Raw genomic sequence first — 19105 nt, 5'->3', positions numbered from 1 at the left:
TGTCAGGGATACACGGGGCCCTTTCTCAGCAAGGCTGAGACCAAGTACCCAAGCCTTTGACTGGACATTCAGTCTGCCAAAGCTGTTGTCCATCTGCCTCCTCCTGCACCCCATGGCAAACCCAAAACAACTGCAGCTCCTGGCCCTGCTGCAAAGCTAATGGTGTGGCTGGGCTCTGGGCTGTTCTCCCCATGGCCACCTCCCACCCCTTCCCTATGGACAAAGCCACGCCAGAGCACACAGCTGCCCAGAAGCTGATGAAGTCTAGAAACAACATCACAGACAACTGTGCAGAAGGCCATGGCTGTACAGCTCCAAAGCTGAGACAACCTGGAACTGACTGTGCAGGACTGCCTATTCCAGCAAACATCCCAACCAGACCCAGCTGAGACAAAACACCACCCAGACATAGAGATGCTTCAAAGATACTCATAGGTTACTAAATGTAGAAGGATTGCTTGGCCAGAGTGGACAACTTTACATGCTCTGACTGCTTCTGGGTGTTCTCTCAGCCACAAGACAGAGGAGGAACCATGGCATAGCCCAGAAACCCTTCAAAGGCCTCTCCTGCTCTTGATAGGTGCTGAGGACGTGAAGTCTGCACCACAGACCCATTGCAAAGGCATGCTGACCTGCAGGGTCCAGCTGAGCTCTTCCTTGGCTCAGCAGCTTCCCTGGGATCACACCACAGGGAAAGCTCTCCGAGCTCTGTCTACAGCACAGAAACTGAAAATCTCCCACACATGACTTAGCTTGGTCTCCTTACCGTACGTCCTTTTCCCTCTGAACATGACTCCTGTTCTTTTCCACTGTCATTGTCATTGCCAGTGCCACTTTTCCCAGTAACGTGCTCTCCGATGCAGCTCTTCATTGGCTTGGAAGAGCTCCTTGGGATGAGGGGCATTGGCTTGGAGGGAAGGAGCAGAGAAGGATTTGCCAAAGAAAATCTCTTGGCAAGAGGGTAGCCAGTCTGGCCTGTAAAGTGGAGACACAAAATATAACACAGGTTGCAGTGCAAACCTAATGCATCTGGAGCTCCATATTTCATGGGACAGACTTGCTCCAAACTCTTAGAAAGCTGCACAGGGAAACATGCTCCTGCCTTCAGCCACTTGAGGCAGGCCAGGGGACACCCTGCCCCACTTGCACAGAGCAACCACAGGAACAGCCTGGCCTCTGGGCTGGCCTGGGACAGCAGGGAGCCCAGAGCCCTGGGCTTTGCAGCCATGGCTCAGCTGCACATGCAGCCTCCTGCTCCTGTCCCTGCCCCACAGCTGAGCAGCCCTACAGCTGCACGGGGCACTGGCAGCAGCACAGCTCATTGCAGGGGGCACATGCAGGGCAGAACTGTTCCCTGGGGATGAGCACAGGCTCCCTAGGCTGGCACAAGACCCTTCCTCCTGCCAGAGAGCAGCCCAGCTCCCACCTTACCTCATGGCTGAGGCATGCTCAAAAGGGAAGAAGTGAGTTAGGTGAACTCCCACCTTTACAATCAATCCATCTAATGCATGAACCATCCAGGGGGGTTTTGAATTATTCCGAAGATCGCTTTGTTTTTTATTTTTCATGAAACTAGCATCACTAGAATTCCTCTGAACGGTATAGAGCTGGCAAGCCAGGAGACAGAGCTTCTACTACTTTGCTTATGTGTTGCTCATTGCCCATCCACTACTTTTGGACCTCTTTCCTTCCTCCAAAGAGTTGCCAGACACAGTGGTCTCCAGAATTTGACAACTACACCTAGGAAGTCATTGCTTTCCAAAGCTCATTTTCATCGCCCTTGTTTCTGTAACTCCCACTCAGTTCAGGGTGGGGATTTGTTGGTTGCTTTTATTTCTCTTCACAACTAAGGAAGTGCTGGCACATGAACAATGGCACCCCATGTTAGAAGTGAATGAACATTTGTACTCCCCTTCACATGTCCTCAGTGTTCAAGGAGCCCAAATGTGGAGCGAACAAATTCATTTTCCAACATTGCAATTTGCTCAGATTCCCTGCCCCTGGGGTTTATTCCCTGCTTTCTTTCCTGCAGAGACACCAAATACCAACACAAAGATCACCTGCAACAAAACATTTCTGACCATGGCAGTTAAAAACCATTAAGAATTTCCTAAATGCAAACAGCAGAGTGTAGAGCATAAAAAGAAGACAGGGATAAAATCTGTGTTTCTTTATCCCAGTACAATGGTGACGTCATTTACAAAAGAGCATCTGACAACCTTTGATGAGGTAGGTAATTTCTAGGCCAGAATCAATCCAGCAAAAATGTCACCTGAGCAATACTGAGCAGCAATTCTCCCCAACTGCATTCAGCATTGCAGCTGCATATCAGCAATTAAGGAGTCTTTCCAAAGGGGCTGTACCCAGGATTTGGCAGAACAAACCCTGAGCAAAGGGACCAGGACATCTGATCCCTTTTCCTGCAGCAGCAAAATTATGTTTTCAAGTCTCATCTCTCCTATCAGTAAATGCCCAGAGATGGCAAAGGAACAACAACAGACTTTCATTGAGGCTTTCAACTTGAAAGCATTGGCTGACACAGATGCATCAGAGACTGCATTTTGTCTGGCACAATTCTACTTGTCAGGGATCAGGCAAGGCAGGCAGGGAGGGAGGGACAAGGCAGAAGGCATCTCCTCCTGCAGCCTCAGCCTGCAGCACTGACCCAGGCAGAGAGAGTCGGGGAAGAGATTTGTCATGGTGAACCTGCCATAGGTGGCTTTGGGCTTGTGCTCTCAGAGGATGACAAACTCAGACCCTGCATAGGCTGCATCCATTTGGAAACCTCCTTCTCCTTAATCGGAAATTTCACAAGGACTTTCCCTCAGAGGAGGTTTCTCTATTTCTCCCAGGGCAGAACCAGGCAATGTCCATGAATCTCCTTCAGATCTCAAAGGGTTCAGCTCAGTAAGTGCCGCAAGGAAAGATTTTCTCCTTCAAGGGCAGGAAGAAGGACTGGGAATATTTCCCATTTCATGCTCAATGCCTGCTTATTCTCTACTAACTGTGACACTGGAAATGTTGCAGGGAGATAAAGGGCAAGTGGTGGATGGAGTAGAATCTTTCCTTTTCCTGCACTGCATTTCCAGGGCCCAAAGGTACCACTCCAGCTCCTGCCATTTAACACTTCACACTGGAGGACTTCTCACTGCAACACCAGAGCACACTCCCAGTAACTGAGCTCTCCAAGAGTCCACGGAGCCCATCAAGAAATTGAAAACAAGTTAAAGAAATTTTGAAGAGAATTATTTTAAACCAACCATTCAAAATGTCACCTCTGAGTCAAAATTCCAATGGTCATTTGAGGACAGACATGTCCTGTACCTACCTGTATGTTGAGATTTCATGTCCTTGCTTCTGCTGCTGGGTGTGGACCTTGAGAAAATGGAAGACAAAAGACCATATGAGGAGGAAGAAAGAGAAAGGAGGGAATGCATGTAGCATGAAAGGAGACAACCCTTCTTATCGTGGTCACTGTGATGAAGAAGGAAATGCAACACAGAAACTAAACAAGATGCAAAGCTGATTCATTGTCCTTAAGCTCTCAGATGCTGGAGTCAGACAGAGCTGGCCAAGCTCCGGCTGAAACACAGCAGTCATTCTTCAACTTGTATCATAACCCCCCAGTTCTGCTGTCTCTCCTTTTGGAGCCAAGTGGCTCCTACAGCCTCTGAAGCAGCAAGAGCTGCTGAGCTGAGACACGAGTCTCTATGGAGGGCAGCTGCTTTTGTACTGCTGCAAAGATTGACTTTGCCTGCTTGTGCCTTACACTGGTGACAGTCTCGTGCTCCATGTGGTCAGAGCACTGCTGTCTCCTGAGAATGTTACACCTCCTTGCTCTTTCAAGACAAAACATGCTTTTTCACACACAGCTGTTATGGAAGGATATTCAGACTGCACTTTAAAAGCCCTACAGAAGATTTTCCAAGTGAGTGATACTTCTGAGACTCCTTCTTTATTGTTATCACTCAGACAAGATTGACCGCTACATTTTCTCACACTTCTCCAAGCCAATATCTTTCTATCAGGTACAGTCCTATTCCTCTTATCTAGTGCCTTGCCCTCTTTGATCTTAAGCCATCACCGAAATATTAAATGTGGATCGGATTATATGCACATCCCCCAGAATTTCTCTGGGATCTCATTTCACAGTAAGGGTCCAGGCACAGAAAAGTTACATCTAACATTTACAGAAACAACACCCAAATTTGCAGACACCTCTAAAGTAGCCAATATTTGTGCAAACATGTTAATGTGTCTGCAGAAGTTGACAGTGAAGGATCACAGTATTCAAAGATCTGCAGCATCCAGACCCATGCAATACAGTTCCCAAATGACACCACAAACATTACAGAGGGAATCAACAGCCAGGTCCAGAAGAGAACCTGTCTTGAGGAGCTTTTCAGCCCTGCCTCCTCTTCCCCACCACCACCTCTGCTCTTGGGCCATATGGTGCTGGGTTTGACATTGGGCTGGATCACCACAGATAGGGCCAAATGCTGAATACACAGAGGTTTGCCTAAATACATGGGAGAGCTGACTGTGCAAAATAACCTCACGAGATGGGAAGAGCGAGGTGAATAGCACACTGGAGCAGCAGACACCTTGGCTTACCTCATCTCCTGGGACTCTTGCACATCCAGCTGCAGAGAGCTTTGCAGAGATCCTGCAGCACTGCCAACATCGGGACTTACTGCCCTGCGTATCGGGGGGATCAAAGGCAGTCCCAGTGATTCCTTCTTCTTATCCCCTGCAGTGGGATACAGCAAGGAAGCCTGCAAAGAGCAAATCACAGTGCTCACAATCAAGCATCCAGCCTTGTACCCCTCATGCCTCAATATATTTAGCCAAATTCTTCAATTGGACCTGGCAGGAAAAGACAAGTCAGATTGATAGAGCAGCTTGGTCCAGGATGGAGAATGGTGTCCTAGGACAGGCAGGTGGTGGGGGAGAGATCATGTCACACATTTACCACCTCTCCCCTCATGCTCACTTCTGTACAAGTGTGACTGCATTCCCAGCTGGGAATCATCCACGTTTTTGACATTAAGATGTTCTCAGGTGACGATGCCTCCACTGGCCTTTTGGATGTATGGGAAGGCATTTAGATCCCTATAAACTCCCTGCCCCTAAAGCACCTAACAACCATTGCTGATTTCCAGCCACGTCCCCACAAAGCCATTCTGCAGGATGGCAAAACCTGCTTTTCTCAAGCCCCTCATTCCTTCTGCTGCTGCCCTTCCCTCCTACAGTTCCCCAGCAGCCTTTGAGGCCAGATGCTGCTGAGCTCTCAGGATGCTCAGAGCTCTCCAGCTCCCACACATCCAGCACCTCAGGCTCACAGGCATTTAGGAAGTTCAGCAGAGCTCTCTGATCTGCGGCTCAATGCAAGGTCTCTGCCTGCCCAAGTTGCTCCAGAGTGCCCATGCCAAGGCCAGGAAGGGGGGTGGAGGAAGCAGGGACAGATGCACACCCTTCCTTAGTATCCCATCATTTCTGGCACAGCTAAAAAGCCAAATCAGGACCTGTTCAATCTTCAGTAAAACATCAGTTCCTGTCAGGGATACACGGGGCCCTTTCTCAGCAAGGCTGAGACCAAGTACCCAAGCCTTTGACTGGACATTCAGTCTGCCAAAGCTGTTGTCCATCTGCCTCCTCCTGCACCCCATGGCAAACCCAAAACAACTGCAGCTCCTGGCCCTGCTGCAAAGCTAATGGTGTGGCTGGGCTCTGGGCTGTTCTCCCCTGTTGTAGTTAGGGCCTGACGCTGCGGAAGAACTCGGGATGTAACGGAAAGCTAGCAGACCCCCTCTCTGCTAAGATAGTAAGTTCTCTTGCAATTAGCCAATAGCACCTAGGTGTGACGTATGCAGATGGGAGTAACACAGTGAACCCAGGCTATAAAATGTTAAGTTTCCCTGTAATAAATTGCCATATTTGCCGTCCATCACATTGATGCTGTGGAGTATGGTCCGCGCGGCTGGGATAGCCACTGCTGGAGTGGGTCAGGGTGCTTATCTTGCTTTAAACCCAACATCTTGTGCCGGAATCCCGGGAGAAGAAAAAAGTGGGAAGAAGCATGAGAAGAAATTAGAAAAGCAAGGATACCCTGGTTCAGCTGACAGCGGCCAAGTGAGCTGGACTGTTCTTGGCGTGAAATGCCTGGGCCCAGAAGGATGATGGAATCATAAAAAAGGTTAGATTGCTAATAAGTTGTAAACATAATTTGCTTGCTATTGCAAGAATTTAGGTTGTTGAAGCTGTAAATGAGTTTGGAAAGATTATCCGCCCTAAGGTGTGGGACAGATGTGCTAAAATCCTTGCTGAACAAATTTGGGAAACGACAAGGAACTATTTGCTGGCTACCCTGAAATTTAGGGTCAGAGCTTTACAGCCCCCAGATGGGAGAAGCTCAACTGAGCCGGGAGCGGGGCTGGGAGTCCCCTCAGTCCCTAAATTCTTATCTGCTCTCAGAGAAACAGCGAAGAGCAGAAGATTTTTGGAAAAAGTTAACAGAAATAGCCAGAGGTGTGGCAGAAAAAATAAGAAGAAAGCATCCCCCCAAAGTCATAAAGATGGTGCAGAGAAAGAAATTGTAGCGCGGGAAAATATGTCTCTAACAAAGAACTAAATCTGGCCTTGGAAGGTGGGCACAGTCGGGGGGATGGGAGAGAAAAGGAATGTGAAGAAGTGAAGTGAAAGAGATAAGACGCGGCGAATGGGAACAGAGACACAGAGATTGGAATGCAAAGAGATAAGGAGGAGAAGAAGGCGAAAGGAAAGGTGGGGTAAAAGGCGGAGTGGAGGGTGGAAGGAAAGGCGTGGAGAGCCGGGGGGGAGGGAGCAGCCTGCCCACAGGGGTGGTAGCGGAGCCGGGGCCCAAGAAAAACGCACAGAAAACAGGAAGTAACCAGCCAGGTCTGACTTTGGCCGAGACACGAGCGGTTCACCAGGCCCACCCCCCCGAGAAGAAGCGCCGGGATAATACCGAGTTTGTTACGAAGTCATAATTTACTGAGTTTTTAAAAGGTGTTTATGTATCTTTTTAGAGTTAATTTTGTGTTTTGAGTAATTATGAGTTTATCTAGTTAGAGTTTTCAGAGTTTTTCTCAGATTTAAAAAGTAGCTCGGCGCCGATGACTTTAAAAAACACACACGGCAAAACACTGTTGCCAAGACAACCACCGGTGAAACAAGTAACAGTGACTTCAATAAACTGCGGAAAGCAAAGCAATAAAACAATAAAAAACAACAAAAAGCTGGATATTTTGGAGAGGGATAAAAAAGAGAGGGTTTTAATTAGACAATTCAAAAATTAAAAGTTTTATAAATTGTATTGTTTGTAAATCAGCAAATTGTTGCAATCAAGATTGAAATTTAAAAATAAGTTTCTATTAAATGAAGCGCCTTTAAAAATAGATTAAAAAGTTTAAATGTTGTATTTCTGTATCCCAAGAAACTTAAAAGATTTTTGTTTTGTTTTAGTAATCTCAAAGTTATGTTAACCATGTATTATCCATTTGTTGAGTTTTTGACAATTTTAATAAAGAAATTATAATGTGAATCTTTTTGTTATATAAAACACATATAACAGCATATATACCAATTTGGATTTTTGATTTTAGTTTAAAAATTGGACTTGATGTTTCTGAGAAGTGCTACAAAAGCTAAATGACAACTTGCCCAATCCTGTGTTGTTGTGGCTTTTCTTTAGAGAAGCTGCACTTTAGAATTTTAATTAATTTGAACATATACTAGGCAAATTCTTGTTGTGAATGAGTGTTTTTGGTAACATTTGCAGTTATTGTGAGTTATTCTCAAAGCTAGATAACATGGAATTGTGATGTATTTGTTACATTTTTATAATTTTTATAGTGAATCCATGTTACCGTTAGCTTGAATGTTTTTTAGTTAAGCTGTGTAACTTAGATATTCTTTAAAAGTTAAGTTTTGTTATTTTCTTTTGTTACAAATAATTATTGTTAAGTTTAAATGTTGTTTAATTTAAATTGTTTTATGTTTTATTAGAAACACTTGTCTAAATTGCAAAGTATAGTTGTTTTCCTAGAAATATGAAGACAGATACAACTGAAGCAACTGTGATGGACCACTGGTGACCACCTGCTTGTAGACAAAAATAAATACAGTTTGTGACATCCTTGATTTCATCAAGAGCTCTATGAATTGTTGCAATCTTTGCAGTTTTGTTTGTTATAACTTCTTATTTTTCAGTGTTTCCAGAATTTTAGTAAGATGTACCATTGCTAAAGATTAACTGCCATTGAAGAAGCTTCAAATTAAACCAACTGCTGAATGATTTAATTCGTCTAGTATCTAAAGTTCTTAATTATTTGCTTTGTACAAATGCATTATAACAGTTTGCTGTGCTGTAAGCATCTCATAGCTGTTGCTATTGAAAACCTTGTTTTAAAAATAAGTTAAGAAACATCTTTCCAGTTTAAAGTCTAAGACCCTGGCCAAGTCTTAACTTTACCTGGACAGAATGTTTATCAATAGATCCAGATGTTCTTGTACCAAATCAGTATTTGAGTCACGTTTTAACTCAACAATTTGACCCTATTAATATGACAGCTGGATCAATTTTGAAGTAGACTTGGAGAATCATTTCTGGACTGGTTATCCAATCCTTCATTGATAATTTTTGGTTTTGTTTGTTTATTAACTATGAGATGCTGGTGCAGTGTTTTAATAATTAATAGTACTTTTATATTAATTGATTTTCAACTGTTATAAGTTCTTACTAATTGTATATAAAGTTTTGTGTTAATGTTGAACAGAAATACATTTCATTTTTATTTTTTAAGGAAAAGGGGGGAAATTGATACCCTAAAAGCAATTTGATTAGTGTAATTCATTAACTTCAAGGAGAGAAGTGTCTGTGTTTTGTTGGCAGGTTCAGAAAGGTCACCTGTCCATCTGACCAGACTGTCTGTCTCTGAACACACGAGATCCAGTGAACAGAGACATCATCACACAGCCTTGGTGCTCCAGACATGGATCAGAAGTGGAGCTGCCAGGACACAGTTGTGTCTGAACACTACACAGTTTACCAACAGAAATTTTATGTTGTTATTATGATGTTGTGTCTCTACCAATTTTTCAGTTATCCTTTGTTTTAAGATTTAGAAGGGTTTGAAAAACAACTTGAACATCAAAACCCTCAGTCACCGATCAGCTGCCAGCTGACATCACGGGAGCAGTGAACATTCCAGGACTGAATCGTGTTGGAAAAATTCTGTAGAAGATTTGAGAGGTGTAGAGACTCCATCTAACTATATACAAAGCAAATTGTAATTGTGTGTTTATCCTTTTAGCAAATTGTTTTCACGCTTAGATTACATATATACCAGAGCACGTGTATTAAAAGTAGTTAGATAATAGTTTAAGGTAAAATGTTTAGCCTGTGTAGTAATTGTTATGTTAGTATAAAGTATAAGTATTTTTCTTTAAGAAGTAGTGTAAGCATCTTTGAAAGTTCATTTAACGTTAAAGTTTTAGCTGTGAGTTTGCAAGTATGGTGTCATTTACATGGTAAGCTGCTTATGGTAACTGTGCTGTTTATAGGTATAACACCTGAATCAGTGAGCCCCAATTTTGTGGTACAGGCTGAGAACCCATGATCTAAGAGTCTAGCCCTTGCATTTATACCCAAAGTTTAAACTCCTCTGTTGACTTTTGTGTATTAGCTGTTATCATCCCCAGAGTCCTATACCACCTGGATGAAGAGTTGAGCCTGCAAGTGGAGAGACTCACCCAACTTCAGAAAAGAGAAGTGGTGACAGGTGTAACCATGGCAGTGCTGCTTAACCTGAAAGCAGCTGGTGCTGCCACAGGTGTCTCTGCCATCGTGACCCAACAACAGAGACTGCTTTAGCTACAGATGACTAAAAAGTGAGGTCTTGACCTTCTGTTCATGCAGCAAGGAGGCCTCTGCATCGCCCTGAAAGAAGAATGCTGCTTCTACGCTGACCACACCAGAGTAGTGAGAGACACCATGGCAGAACTACGAGACAGGCTGTCTCAGCAAAAAGCAGAAAGAGAAGCTCAGCAAAACTGGTTCCAATCCTGGTTCGATCAAGCTCCGTGGCTAACCACCCTGGTGTCTACCCTGATTGGACCAGTTATGATGATTTTACTCGTGTTAATTTTTGGACCATGTATTTTGAATAAGCTTGTGCCCTTTGTTTAGAACCGATTAGAAAAAGTTAACATTCAGTTTATAAAAAAGCAACAGATGCTTTAAAAATATACTTAGTCATTGCATGTGCTTTATATTTACTAATGAAAACTGTATTATCTATTTTATAAGTTTTTAGTTTTTAGTTAAGTATAATGTATTTTATATTTTACTCAATTTTATACTATTTACTTTTAAAAACTTTTTAATAAAGATAAATAAATAAAGTGTTTAGAGATACATATATAAAATAACATTAGAATTTTAAAGACTAATATACCTTATATTTTAGCAAATTAGTTAGTCATAGAGAGGGGGGGAAATATGTTGTAGTTAGGGCCTGGCGCTGCGGAAGAACTCGGGATGTAACGGAAAGCTAGCAGACCCCCTCTCTGCTAAGATAGTAAGTTCTCTTGCAATTAGCCAATAGCACCTAGGTGTGACGTATGCAGATGGGAGTAACACAGTGAACCCAGGCTATAAAATGTTAAGTTTCCCTGTAATAAATCGCCATATTTGTCGTCCATCACATTGATGCTGTGGAATATGGTCCGCGCGGCTGGGATAGCCACTGCTGGAGTGGGTCAGGGTGCTTATCTTGCTTTAAACCCAACACTCCCCATGGCCACCTCCCACCCCTTCCCTATGGACAAAGCCACCCCAGAGCACACAGCTGCCCAGAAGCTGATGAAGTCTAGAAACAACATCACAGACAACTGTGCAGAAGGCCATGGCTGTACAGCTCCAAAGCTGAGACAACCTGGAACTGACTGTGCAGGACTGCCTGTTCCAGCAAACATCCCAACCAGACCCAGCTGAGACAAAACACCACCCAGACATAGAGATGCTTCACAGATACTCGTAGGTTACTAAATGTAGAAGGATTGCTTGGCCAGAGTGGACAACTTTACATGCTCTGACTGCTTCTGAGTGTTCTCTCAGCCACAAGACAGAGGAGGAACCATGGCATAGCCCAGAAACCCTTCAAAGGCCTCTCCTGCTCTTGATAGATGCTGAGGACATGAAGTCTACACTACACACCCATTGCAAAGACAGCCTGACCTGCAGGGTCCAGCTGAGCTCTACCTTGGCTCAGCAGTTTCCCTGGGATCACACCACAGGGAAAGCTCTCTGAGCTCTGTCTACAGCACAGAAACTGAAAATCTCCCACACATGACTTAGCTTGGTCTCCTTACCTTACGTCCTTTTCCCTCTGAACATGACTCCTGTTCTTTGCCACTGTCATTGTCATTGCCAGTGCCACTTTTCCCAGTAACGTGCTCTCCAATGCAGCTCTTCATTGGCTTGGAAGAGCTCCTTGGGATGAGGGGCATTGGCTTGGAGGGAAGGAGCACAGAAGGATTTGCCAGAGAAAATCTCTTGGCAAGAGGGTAGCCAGTCAGGCCTGTAAAGTGGAGACACAAAATATAACACAGGTTGCAGTGCAAACCTAATGCATCTGGAGCTCCATATTTCATGGGACAGACTTGCTGCAAACTTCTAAATAGCTGCACAGGGAAACATGTTCCTGCCTGCAGCCACTTGAGGCAGGCCAGGGGACACCCTGCTACCACTTGCACAGAGCAACCACAGGAACAGCCTGGCCTCTGGGCTGGCCTGGGACAGCAGGGAGCCCAGAGCCCTGGGCTTTGCAGCCATGGCTCAGCTGCACATGCAGCCTCCTGCTCCTGTCCCTGCCCCACAGCTGAGCAGCCCTACAGCTGCACGGGGCACTGGCAGCAGCACAGCTCATTGCAGGGGGCACATGCAGGGCAGAACTGTTCCCTGGGGATGAGCACAGGCTCTCTAGGCTGGCACAAGACCCTTCCTCCTGCCAGAGAGCAGCCCAGATCCCCCCTCACCTCTGTGTGAGGCTGAGGCATGCTCAAAAGTCTTCGAAGAAGTGAGATAGGTGAACTCCCACCATTATCATCAACACATCTCTTTGATGAGACGCTAGAGAGATTTTTTTAACTATTGAGAAATTGTCTTCAGTTTTATTTCTCATGTAACTAGCCTGCATGTAATTCTTCTGAATAATATTGACTTATTAAGTCAGATGGAAAAGGTAGATTGCTCAAAAAATGAGAGGTGAAAAAGATCCCTTCTTGAGGTTGGCCTTCTGTGAATACCCATTAAAGCCCTACACAACTGTGAGTGCAGTTTCTGAAAACCACAAAACTTCTCCGCATGAGCCCTTGCTGGTGTTCTTATAACACAGTAATAGCGTCCTCAGGGTTAGATGCGATCAGCAAGCAGAGCAAAGACAGGAAATTGATCTGTTGCGAGATCCGACATTCATGGCAAAGAATGAAACAGGACTTGCATCTCATGGCCATGTCCAATTTGTGGTCAGCTGTGGCCACCGTCCCTGTCCTGGCTGACAGGATGAATGATTTGGCTACTATCAAAAAGGAGAACGCAGAGTAAACTAATGACAGAATTTTGTGATGCCATGGGCATCCTTGCAGGATCATCTGTCAGCCACCTACAGAGCCAGAACTGACCACCATGGACCAGTTTTCCCTGAAATCTGGTGGGACTTTTTACCATTTGGCTCAGACCTTTCAGCTCCTTTCTATTCTCACCTTTTCCTTCCATGCTCTTTCCTTTTCCAGTGAAGTTCATGGTGGAACCAGTGCTTCTGCCTTGCAGAAGTATCTGGGTTTGAACTTGAGAACGGTCTCCACGTAGACAGCGAATGGAGCTTGCTACCCAGCCCTAGAGCAAGGTCTCGTGACTCCAATCGCCAGCAGTCGGCACAGAGAGGCAGAGCCAGACGCGTCTCCTGCCGCTGTGTCCGTGTCAAGCACAACCGTCACAACCCCAGCTCGTGGCTGCCCCTTTGTGATGCGCTCGCCCACGGTTCTGTTTCCATGGCTACAAAACCCCCACCCCAACTCCATCCCTTTCCCTTCCCAAGGACAGCCAGCCCTGGGCCCAGCCAGGCCAGGCCGGAGGGCTTCACACTGTCTAGGAAGTAAATGCTTTCCTAAGCTACTTTCCAAGGCCTTTATTTCTGTAATTCTCACTCAGTTCTGGGTTGCAGCTTGCTGGTGTGGGATTTTGTTTATTTCTCTTCACGTCCAACAAAGTGCTGGGACACAAACAATGGCACCAGGAGTTGCAAGTAAAAGAAGCTTTGCACTCCCCAGCAGATCACGCCAGAATTCAGGTGGCCAATATCTGGAGGGAGGAATATGACCACCCAAATGTTCTACTTTTGCTCCACTTCACTGTTCCAGGGGTTTATTCCCAGCTTTCCATATTGCAGAGACGCCCAAACCTGACAAAAATATGATCTGCCTCAAAACTTTTCTGATCTTGGCAGTTCCTGACAATTCAAAATCTCCTTAATGGAAATATCATGGGGCAGGTCATTCTGAAATACTCTCCCACAGAGCAGTTAAAACTAATCATGCTTGATTTGGCAGAACTAATTGTGAGCCAAAGGTCCAGTGGGTCTCATCCCTTTTTCTCCATCAGCTAAACTATTTCTTCAAGTCTCAGCTCTCCAATATGTTCAAAGAAGCTTTGCAGTCTGCATTAGATGCCCCCAGTATTCAGTGGGCCAATATGATCATTGTAGCTGTAGGGTGTAAATTGGCCATGCAGAGTTCTCCTTCATTGTGGCAGCGCTTTATTCCTGCTTGCTTTCCTGCAGACACACCCAAACCCAACATTACAAAACCGGCCTCAAAACAATTCTCATTTTGACTGTTCCTGAAAATTCAAAGCTATACTAAAAGCATTTTTTTATTTTTCCCTTTATTCTTGGATCTGTTCAAACATGCTGTAGACTGAAAAAAACCCAGACAAACCCCGGCATCTCACACCCTTGGCCCACCAGGGCCTGGGCCTCGACACTTTCTGGTGTCGGAGAGACTGAGAAGAACCTGAGCAAGCTGAGCTACACCACACGAAAAGGACTTTTTTTCCTGGATTTGCCATCTCATCGAACAGCTAGAAGATTTATTGTTTAATTTTATTCCATTTCTGTTAAATAAACAGTTTTTTCCACTTCTCTCCAAGGAAATGTGTTTTCCTGCACCAGTTGGGGGGAGGGGCTGTTTGAATTTGCTTTTCTAGGTGAACCCCATTTGGAGGTTCTCTCCCAGATTTGCCCTAAAACAGGACAGATACAGTTCTTGGACAAGACGAAGGCTGAGCAGGGCTCAGCCGCTCACAGGTGAGGGGGGAGCTGGGCTGCTCTCTGGCAGGAGGAAGGGTCTTGTGCCAGCCTAGAGAGCCTGTGCTCATCCCCAGGGAACAGTTCTGCCCTGCATGTGCCCCCTGCAATGAGCTGTGCTGCTGCCAGTGCCCCGTGCAGCTGTAGGGCTGCTCAGCTGTGGGGCAGGGACAGGAGCAGGAGGCTGCATGTGCAGCTGAGCCATGGCTGCAAAGCCCAGGGCTCTGGGCTCCCTGCTGTCCCAGGCCAGCCCAGAGGCCAGGCTGTTCCTGTGGGAGCTCTGTGCAAGCGGGACAGGGCTTTTCCTCTGGAGTGCTTCAAGGGTCTTCATGCCTGGAAATGTCAACTTGTGCAGCTATTTAGGAGTTTTCAAGGAGTCTCTCCCACAAAATATGGAGCTTCTGATGCTTTAAGTTTGCTTTGCTGCCTCAGTAACATTTTTTGTTTCTTCTTTGCAGGGCTGAGTAGGTTCATTTTTTCCAAATCTTTCTGGCGATCTCCTTCTATGCTCCTTCCCTCCACTCTGTTTCCTCCCAGCTGGAAAAACTCTCAGTCTTCCAACAGAAGAGAAATGTGCAGCTTTGAGAAGGAGAGTGGGAAAAATGGCAGTGGCTACGATGAAGACACCAGAGAAAGAGAGGAGCTGAAGTCAAAGGGAAAAAGGTGTAAGGTAAGGAGACCAAGCTATGTCCTGTGTGGGAGATTTTCAGTCGCTGTGCTGCCGGCAGAGCTTGGAGAGCTTTCCCTGTGAAGTGAGCCCAGGGAAGCAGCTGAGCCAAGGAAGAGCTCAGCTGGACACTGAGCTTCAGGATGTCTTTGCAAAGGGTGTGTGGTGCAGACTTCACATTTTCAGTGTATAACAATAGCAGGAGAGGACTTTGAAGGGTTTCTGGGTTCCCCCTCAGCACTTCCCTTTGCATTCCCAATCCTGGGCTGGGCTGTTCCATCAGTCTGATTTCTGTTCTCCTGCCAGGTTCCAGTGAAGAACATGGCTAAATGTCTCGAGGCATGAATGGGGAGAAGACTGGATGCTTGATGTGAGCATTGTACTCTACTCTTTGAAGGCTTCCTTGCTGTATCCCACTGAAGGGGATAAGAAGAAGGAATCACTGGGACTGCCTTTGATCCCCCCGATACGCAGGGCAGTAAGTCCCGATGTTGGCAGTGCTGCAGGGTCTCTGCAAAGCTCTCTGCAGCTGGATGTGCAAGAGTCCCAGGAGATGAGGTAAGCCAAGGTGTCTGCTGCTCCAGTGTGCTGTTCACCTCGCTCTTCCCATCTCGTGAGGTTATTTTGCACAGTCAGCTCTGCCATGTATTTAGGCAAACCTCTGTGTATTCAGCATTTGGCCCTATCTGTGGTGATCCAGCCCAATGTCAAACCCAGCACCATATGGCCCAAGAGCAGAGGTGGTGGTGGGGAAGTGGAGGCAGGGCTGAAAGGCTCCTCAAGACAGGTCCTCTTCTGGACCTGGCTGTTGATTCCCTCTGTAATGTTTGTGGTGTCATTTGGGAACTGTATTGCATGGGTCTGGATGCTGCAGATCTTTGAATACTGTGATCCTTCACTGTCAACATCTGCAGCCACATTAACATGTTTGGGCAAATATTGGCAATTGTTAAGGTGTCTGCAAATTCCAGTGCTCATTGCTTTAAAGTCAGGTGCCATAGTTCATGTGCCAACACTTCTAAAATAATTTTTTTTTTATATACTGACAATCCCTAACACAGAACTAAGTGGGAGTTACAGAAAAAAGGGCGATGAAAACTAGCTTTGGGAATCAATTACTTCATTGATGTAATTGTCAGATTCTGGAGATCATTGTGTGTTGCCAACTGTTTGAAAGAAAAGGGATCCCAAAGTAAACCTAAGGTGCAAATTCTCTGTGCTGGGCCTCGACTGTGAAATGAGATCCCAGAGATGTTATGGGGTATAGATGTATAATCAAATTGATGTTTAATATTTCAATCTGGGCTTCAGATCAAAAAGAGCGAGGTGCTGGAGAAGAGGTACAGGACTGTAGCTGATGGAAAGATATTGGCTTGGAGAAGTGTGAGAAAATGTAGCTGTCAAGCTTGTCTGAGTGATAACAAAAAAGGAGGGGTCATCCAATTATCATTCACATTGAAAATCTTCTGTAGGACTTTTAAAGTGCCATCTGAATATCCTTCCATAGATGCTATGTGTGAAAAAGCCTGTTTTGTCTTGAAAGAGCAAGGAGGTGTAATATAATTCTCAGGAGACAGCAGTGCTCTGACCACATGGAGCACGAGACTGTCACCAGTGTAAGGCACAAACAGGCAAAGTCAAGCTTTGCAGCAGTACAAAAGGAGCTGCCCTCCATAGAGACTCGTGTCTCAGCTCAGCAGCTCTTGCTGCTTCAGAGGGGCTGTAGGAGCCACTTGGCTCCAAAAGGAGAGACAGCAGAATTGGGGGGTTAGGATGCAAGTTGAAGAATGACTGCTGTGTTTCAGCCGGAGCTTGGCCAGCTCTGTCTGACTCCAGCAACTGAGAGCTTAAGGACAATGAATCATCTTTGCAACTTGTTTAGTTTCTGTGTTGCATTTCCTCCTTCATCAGAGTGACCATGCTAAGAAGGGTTGCCTCCTTTCATGCTACACGCATTCCCTCCTTTCTCTTTCTTCCTCCTCATCTGTTCTTTTGTCTTCCGTTTTCTCAAGGTCCACACCCAGCAGGAGAAGTGAAGATGATGACTCTGAAGAAGGAGGTTGGTACAGGGCATGTCTGTCCTCAAATGACCTTAAGAATTTTGACACAGAAGTGACATTTTGCCAAGAAAGAAATTTGAAAAGCCCGGACTGGATTTTTCCCGGAGTCCTGAATGGAGTCGGCAACCTAGAAAACCCGGAACGGATTTTTCCCGCAGTCCGGAATGGAGTCGGCAACCCGGAAAACCCGGACGGGATTTATCCCGCAGTCCGGAATGGAGTCGGCAACCTGGAAAACCCGGACCGGATTTTTCCCGCAGTCCGGAATGGAGTCGGCAACCTGGAAAACCCGGAACGGATTTTTTCCGGAGTCCGGAATGGAGTCGGTAATTTGGAAAACCCGGACCGGATTTTCCCTGGAGTCCGGAATGGAGTCGGCAACCTGGAAAACCCGGACCGGATTTTTCCCGGAGTCCGGAATGGAGTCGGCAACCCGGAAAACCCGGACCGGATTTTTCCCGGAGGTCGGAATGGAGTCGGCAACCTGGAAAACCCGGACCGGATTTTTCCTGGAGTCCGGAATGGAGTCGGCAACCTGGAAAACCCGGACCGGATTTTTCCTGGAGTCCGGAATGGAGTCGGCAACCCGGGAAACCCGGACCGGATTTTTCCCGGAGTCCGGAATGGAGTCGGTAATTTGGAAAACCCGGACCGGATTTTTCCCGGAGTCCGGAATGGAGTCGGCAACCTAGAAAACCCGGACCGGATTTTTCCCGGAGGCCGGAATGGAGTCAGCAACCCGGAAAACCCGGACCGGATTTTTCCGGAGTCCGGAATGGAGTCGGCAACCTGGAAAACCCGGACCGGATTTTTCCCAGAGTCCGGAATGGAGTTGGTAATTTGGAAGACCCGGACCGGATTTTTCCCGGAGGCCGGAATGGAGTCGGCAACCTGGAAAACCCGGACCGGATTTTTCCCGGAGGCCGGAATGGAGTCCGTAATTTGGAAAACCCGGACCGGATTTTTCCCGGAGTCCGGAATGGAGTCGGCAACTTGGAAAACCCGGACCGGATTTTTCCCGGAGTCCGGAATGGAGTCGGCAACTTGGAAAACTCGGACCGGATTTTTCCCGGAGTCCGGAATGGAGTCGGCAACCCGGAAAACCCGGACCGGATTTTTCCCGGAGGCCGGAATGGAGTCGGCAACCCGGGAAACCCGGACCGGATTTTTCCCGGAGTCCGGAATGGAGTCGGTAATTTGGAAAACCCGGACCGGATTTTTCCTGGAGTCCGGAATGGAGTCGGCAACCTGGAAAACCCGAACCGGATTTTTCCTGGAGTCCGGAATGGAGTCGGCAACCTGGAAAACCCGGACCGGATTTTTCCCGGAGGCCGGAATGGAGTCGGCAACCTGGAAAACCCGGACCGGATTTTTCCCGGAGGCCGGAATGGAGTCGGCAACCTGGAAAACCCGGACCGGATTTTTCCCAGAGTCCGGAATGGAGTCGATAATTTGGAAAACCCGGACCGGATTTTTCCCAGAGTCCGGAATGGAGTCGGCAACCCGGAAAACCAGGACCGGATTTTTCCCGGAGTCCGGAATGGAGTCGGTAATTTGGAAAACCCGGACCGGATTTTTCCCGGAGGCCGGAATGGAGTCGGCAACCTGGAAAACCCGGACCGGATTTTTCCCGGAGTCCGGAATGGAGTCGGCAACCTGCAAAACCCGGACCGGATTTTTCCCGGAGTCCGGAATGGAGTCGGCAACCTGGAAAACCCGGACCGGATTTTTCCCGGAGTCCGGAATGGAGTCGGCAACCCGGAAAACCCGGACCGGACTTTTCCCGCAGTCCGGAATGGAGTTGGTAATTTGGAAAACCCGGACCGGATTTTTCCCGGAGTCCGGAATGGAGTCGGCAATCTGGAAAACCCGGACCGGATTTTTCCCGGAGTCCGGAATGGAGTCGGTAATTTGGAAAACCCGGACCGGATTTTTCCCGGAGTCCGGAATGGAGTCGGCAACCTGGAAAACCCGGACCGGATTTTTCCCGG

At 46.7% G+C, this 19105-nt stretch overlaps 1 protein-coding gene and 1 long non-coding RNA gene across 4 annotated transcripts in view; one reads left to right on the top strand and one right to left on the bottom strand.

The window, feature by feature from the left end:
* Window positions 1-13068, bottom strand: part of LOC111944117 (TOG array regulator of axonemal microtubules protein 2-like) — a 49932-nt gene extending 36864 nt beyond the window's left edge. The window contains exons 1-5 of one of the 3 annotated variants that reach the window (XM_086871487.1): window positions 12787-13068; window positions 11395-11603; window positions 4615-4775; window positions 3329-3375; window positions 767-975 (exon numbers count right to left, since the gene is read on the bottom strand). In XM_086871487.1, coding sequence (XP_086727613.1) covers window positions 767-975; window positions 3329-3375; window positions 4615-4775; window positions 11395-11603; window positions 12787-12826 — 666 coding nt within the window. In that variant the 5' untranslated portion in view covers window positions 12827-13068. The remainder of the gene's footprint in view (window positions 1-766; window positions 976-3328; window positions 3376-4614; window positions 4776-11394; window positions 11604-12786) is intronic. The other 2 variants (XM_086871507.1, XM_086871498.1) reach the window with 2 other exon arrangements.
* Window positions 13069-14209: 1141 nt separating this feature from the next.
* LOC147655113 (uncharacterized) lies at window positions 14210-17189 on the top strand. Its single transcript, XR_015281483.1, has 3 exons — window positions 14210-15057; window positions 15452-15612; window positions 17067-17189. It is a non-coding gene; the product is annotated as an uncharacterized LOC147655113 (long non-coding RNA).
* The last annotated feature ends 1916 nt before the right edge of the window (window positions 17190-19105 follow it).

This window comes from Cyanistes caeruleus, chromosome 2 (genome assembly GCF_971803275.1).
Source record: "Cyanistes caeruleus chromosome 2, bCyaCae1.hap1.1, whole genome shotgun sequence".
Lineage (NCBI taxonomy): Eukaryota > Metazoa > Chordata > Aves > Passeriformes > Paridae > Cyanistes > Cyanistes caeruleus.
Note: the sequence above shows the minus strand (reverse complement) of the source record. Positions and strands in the feature narration are given on the sequence as shown.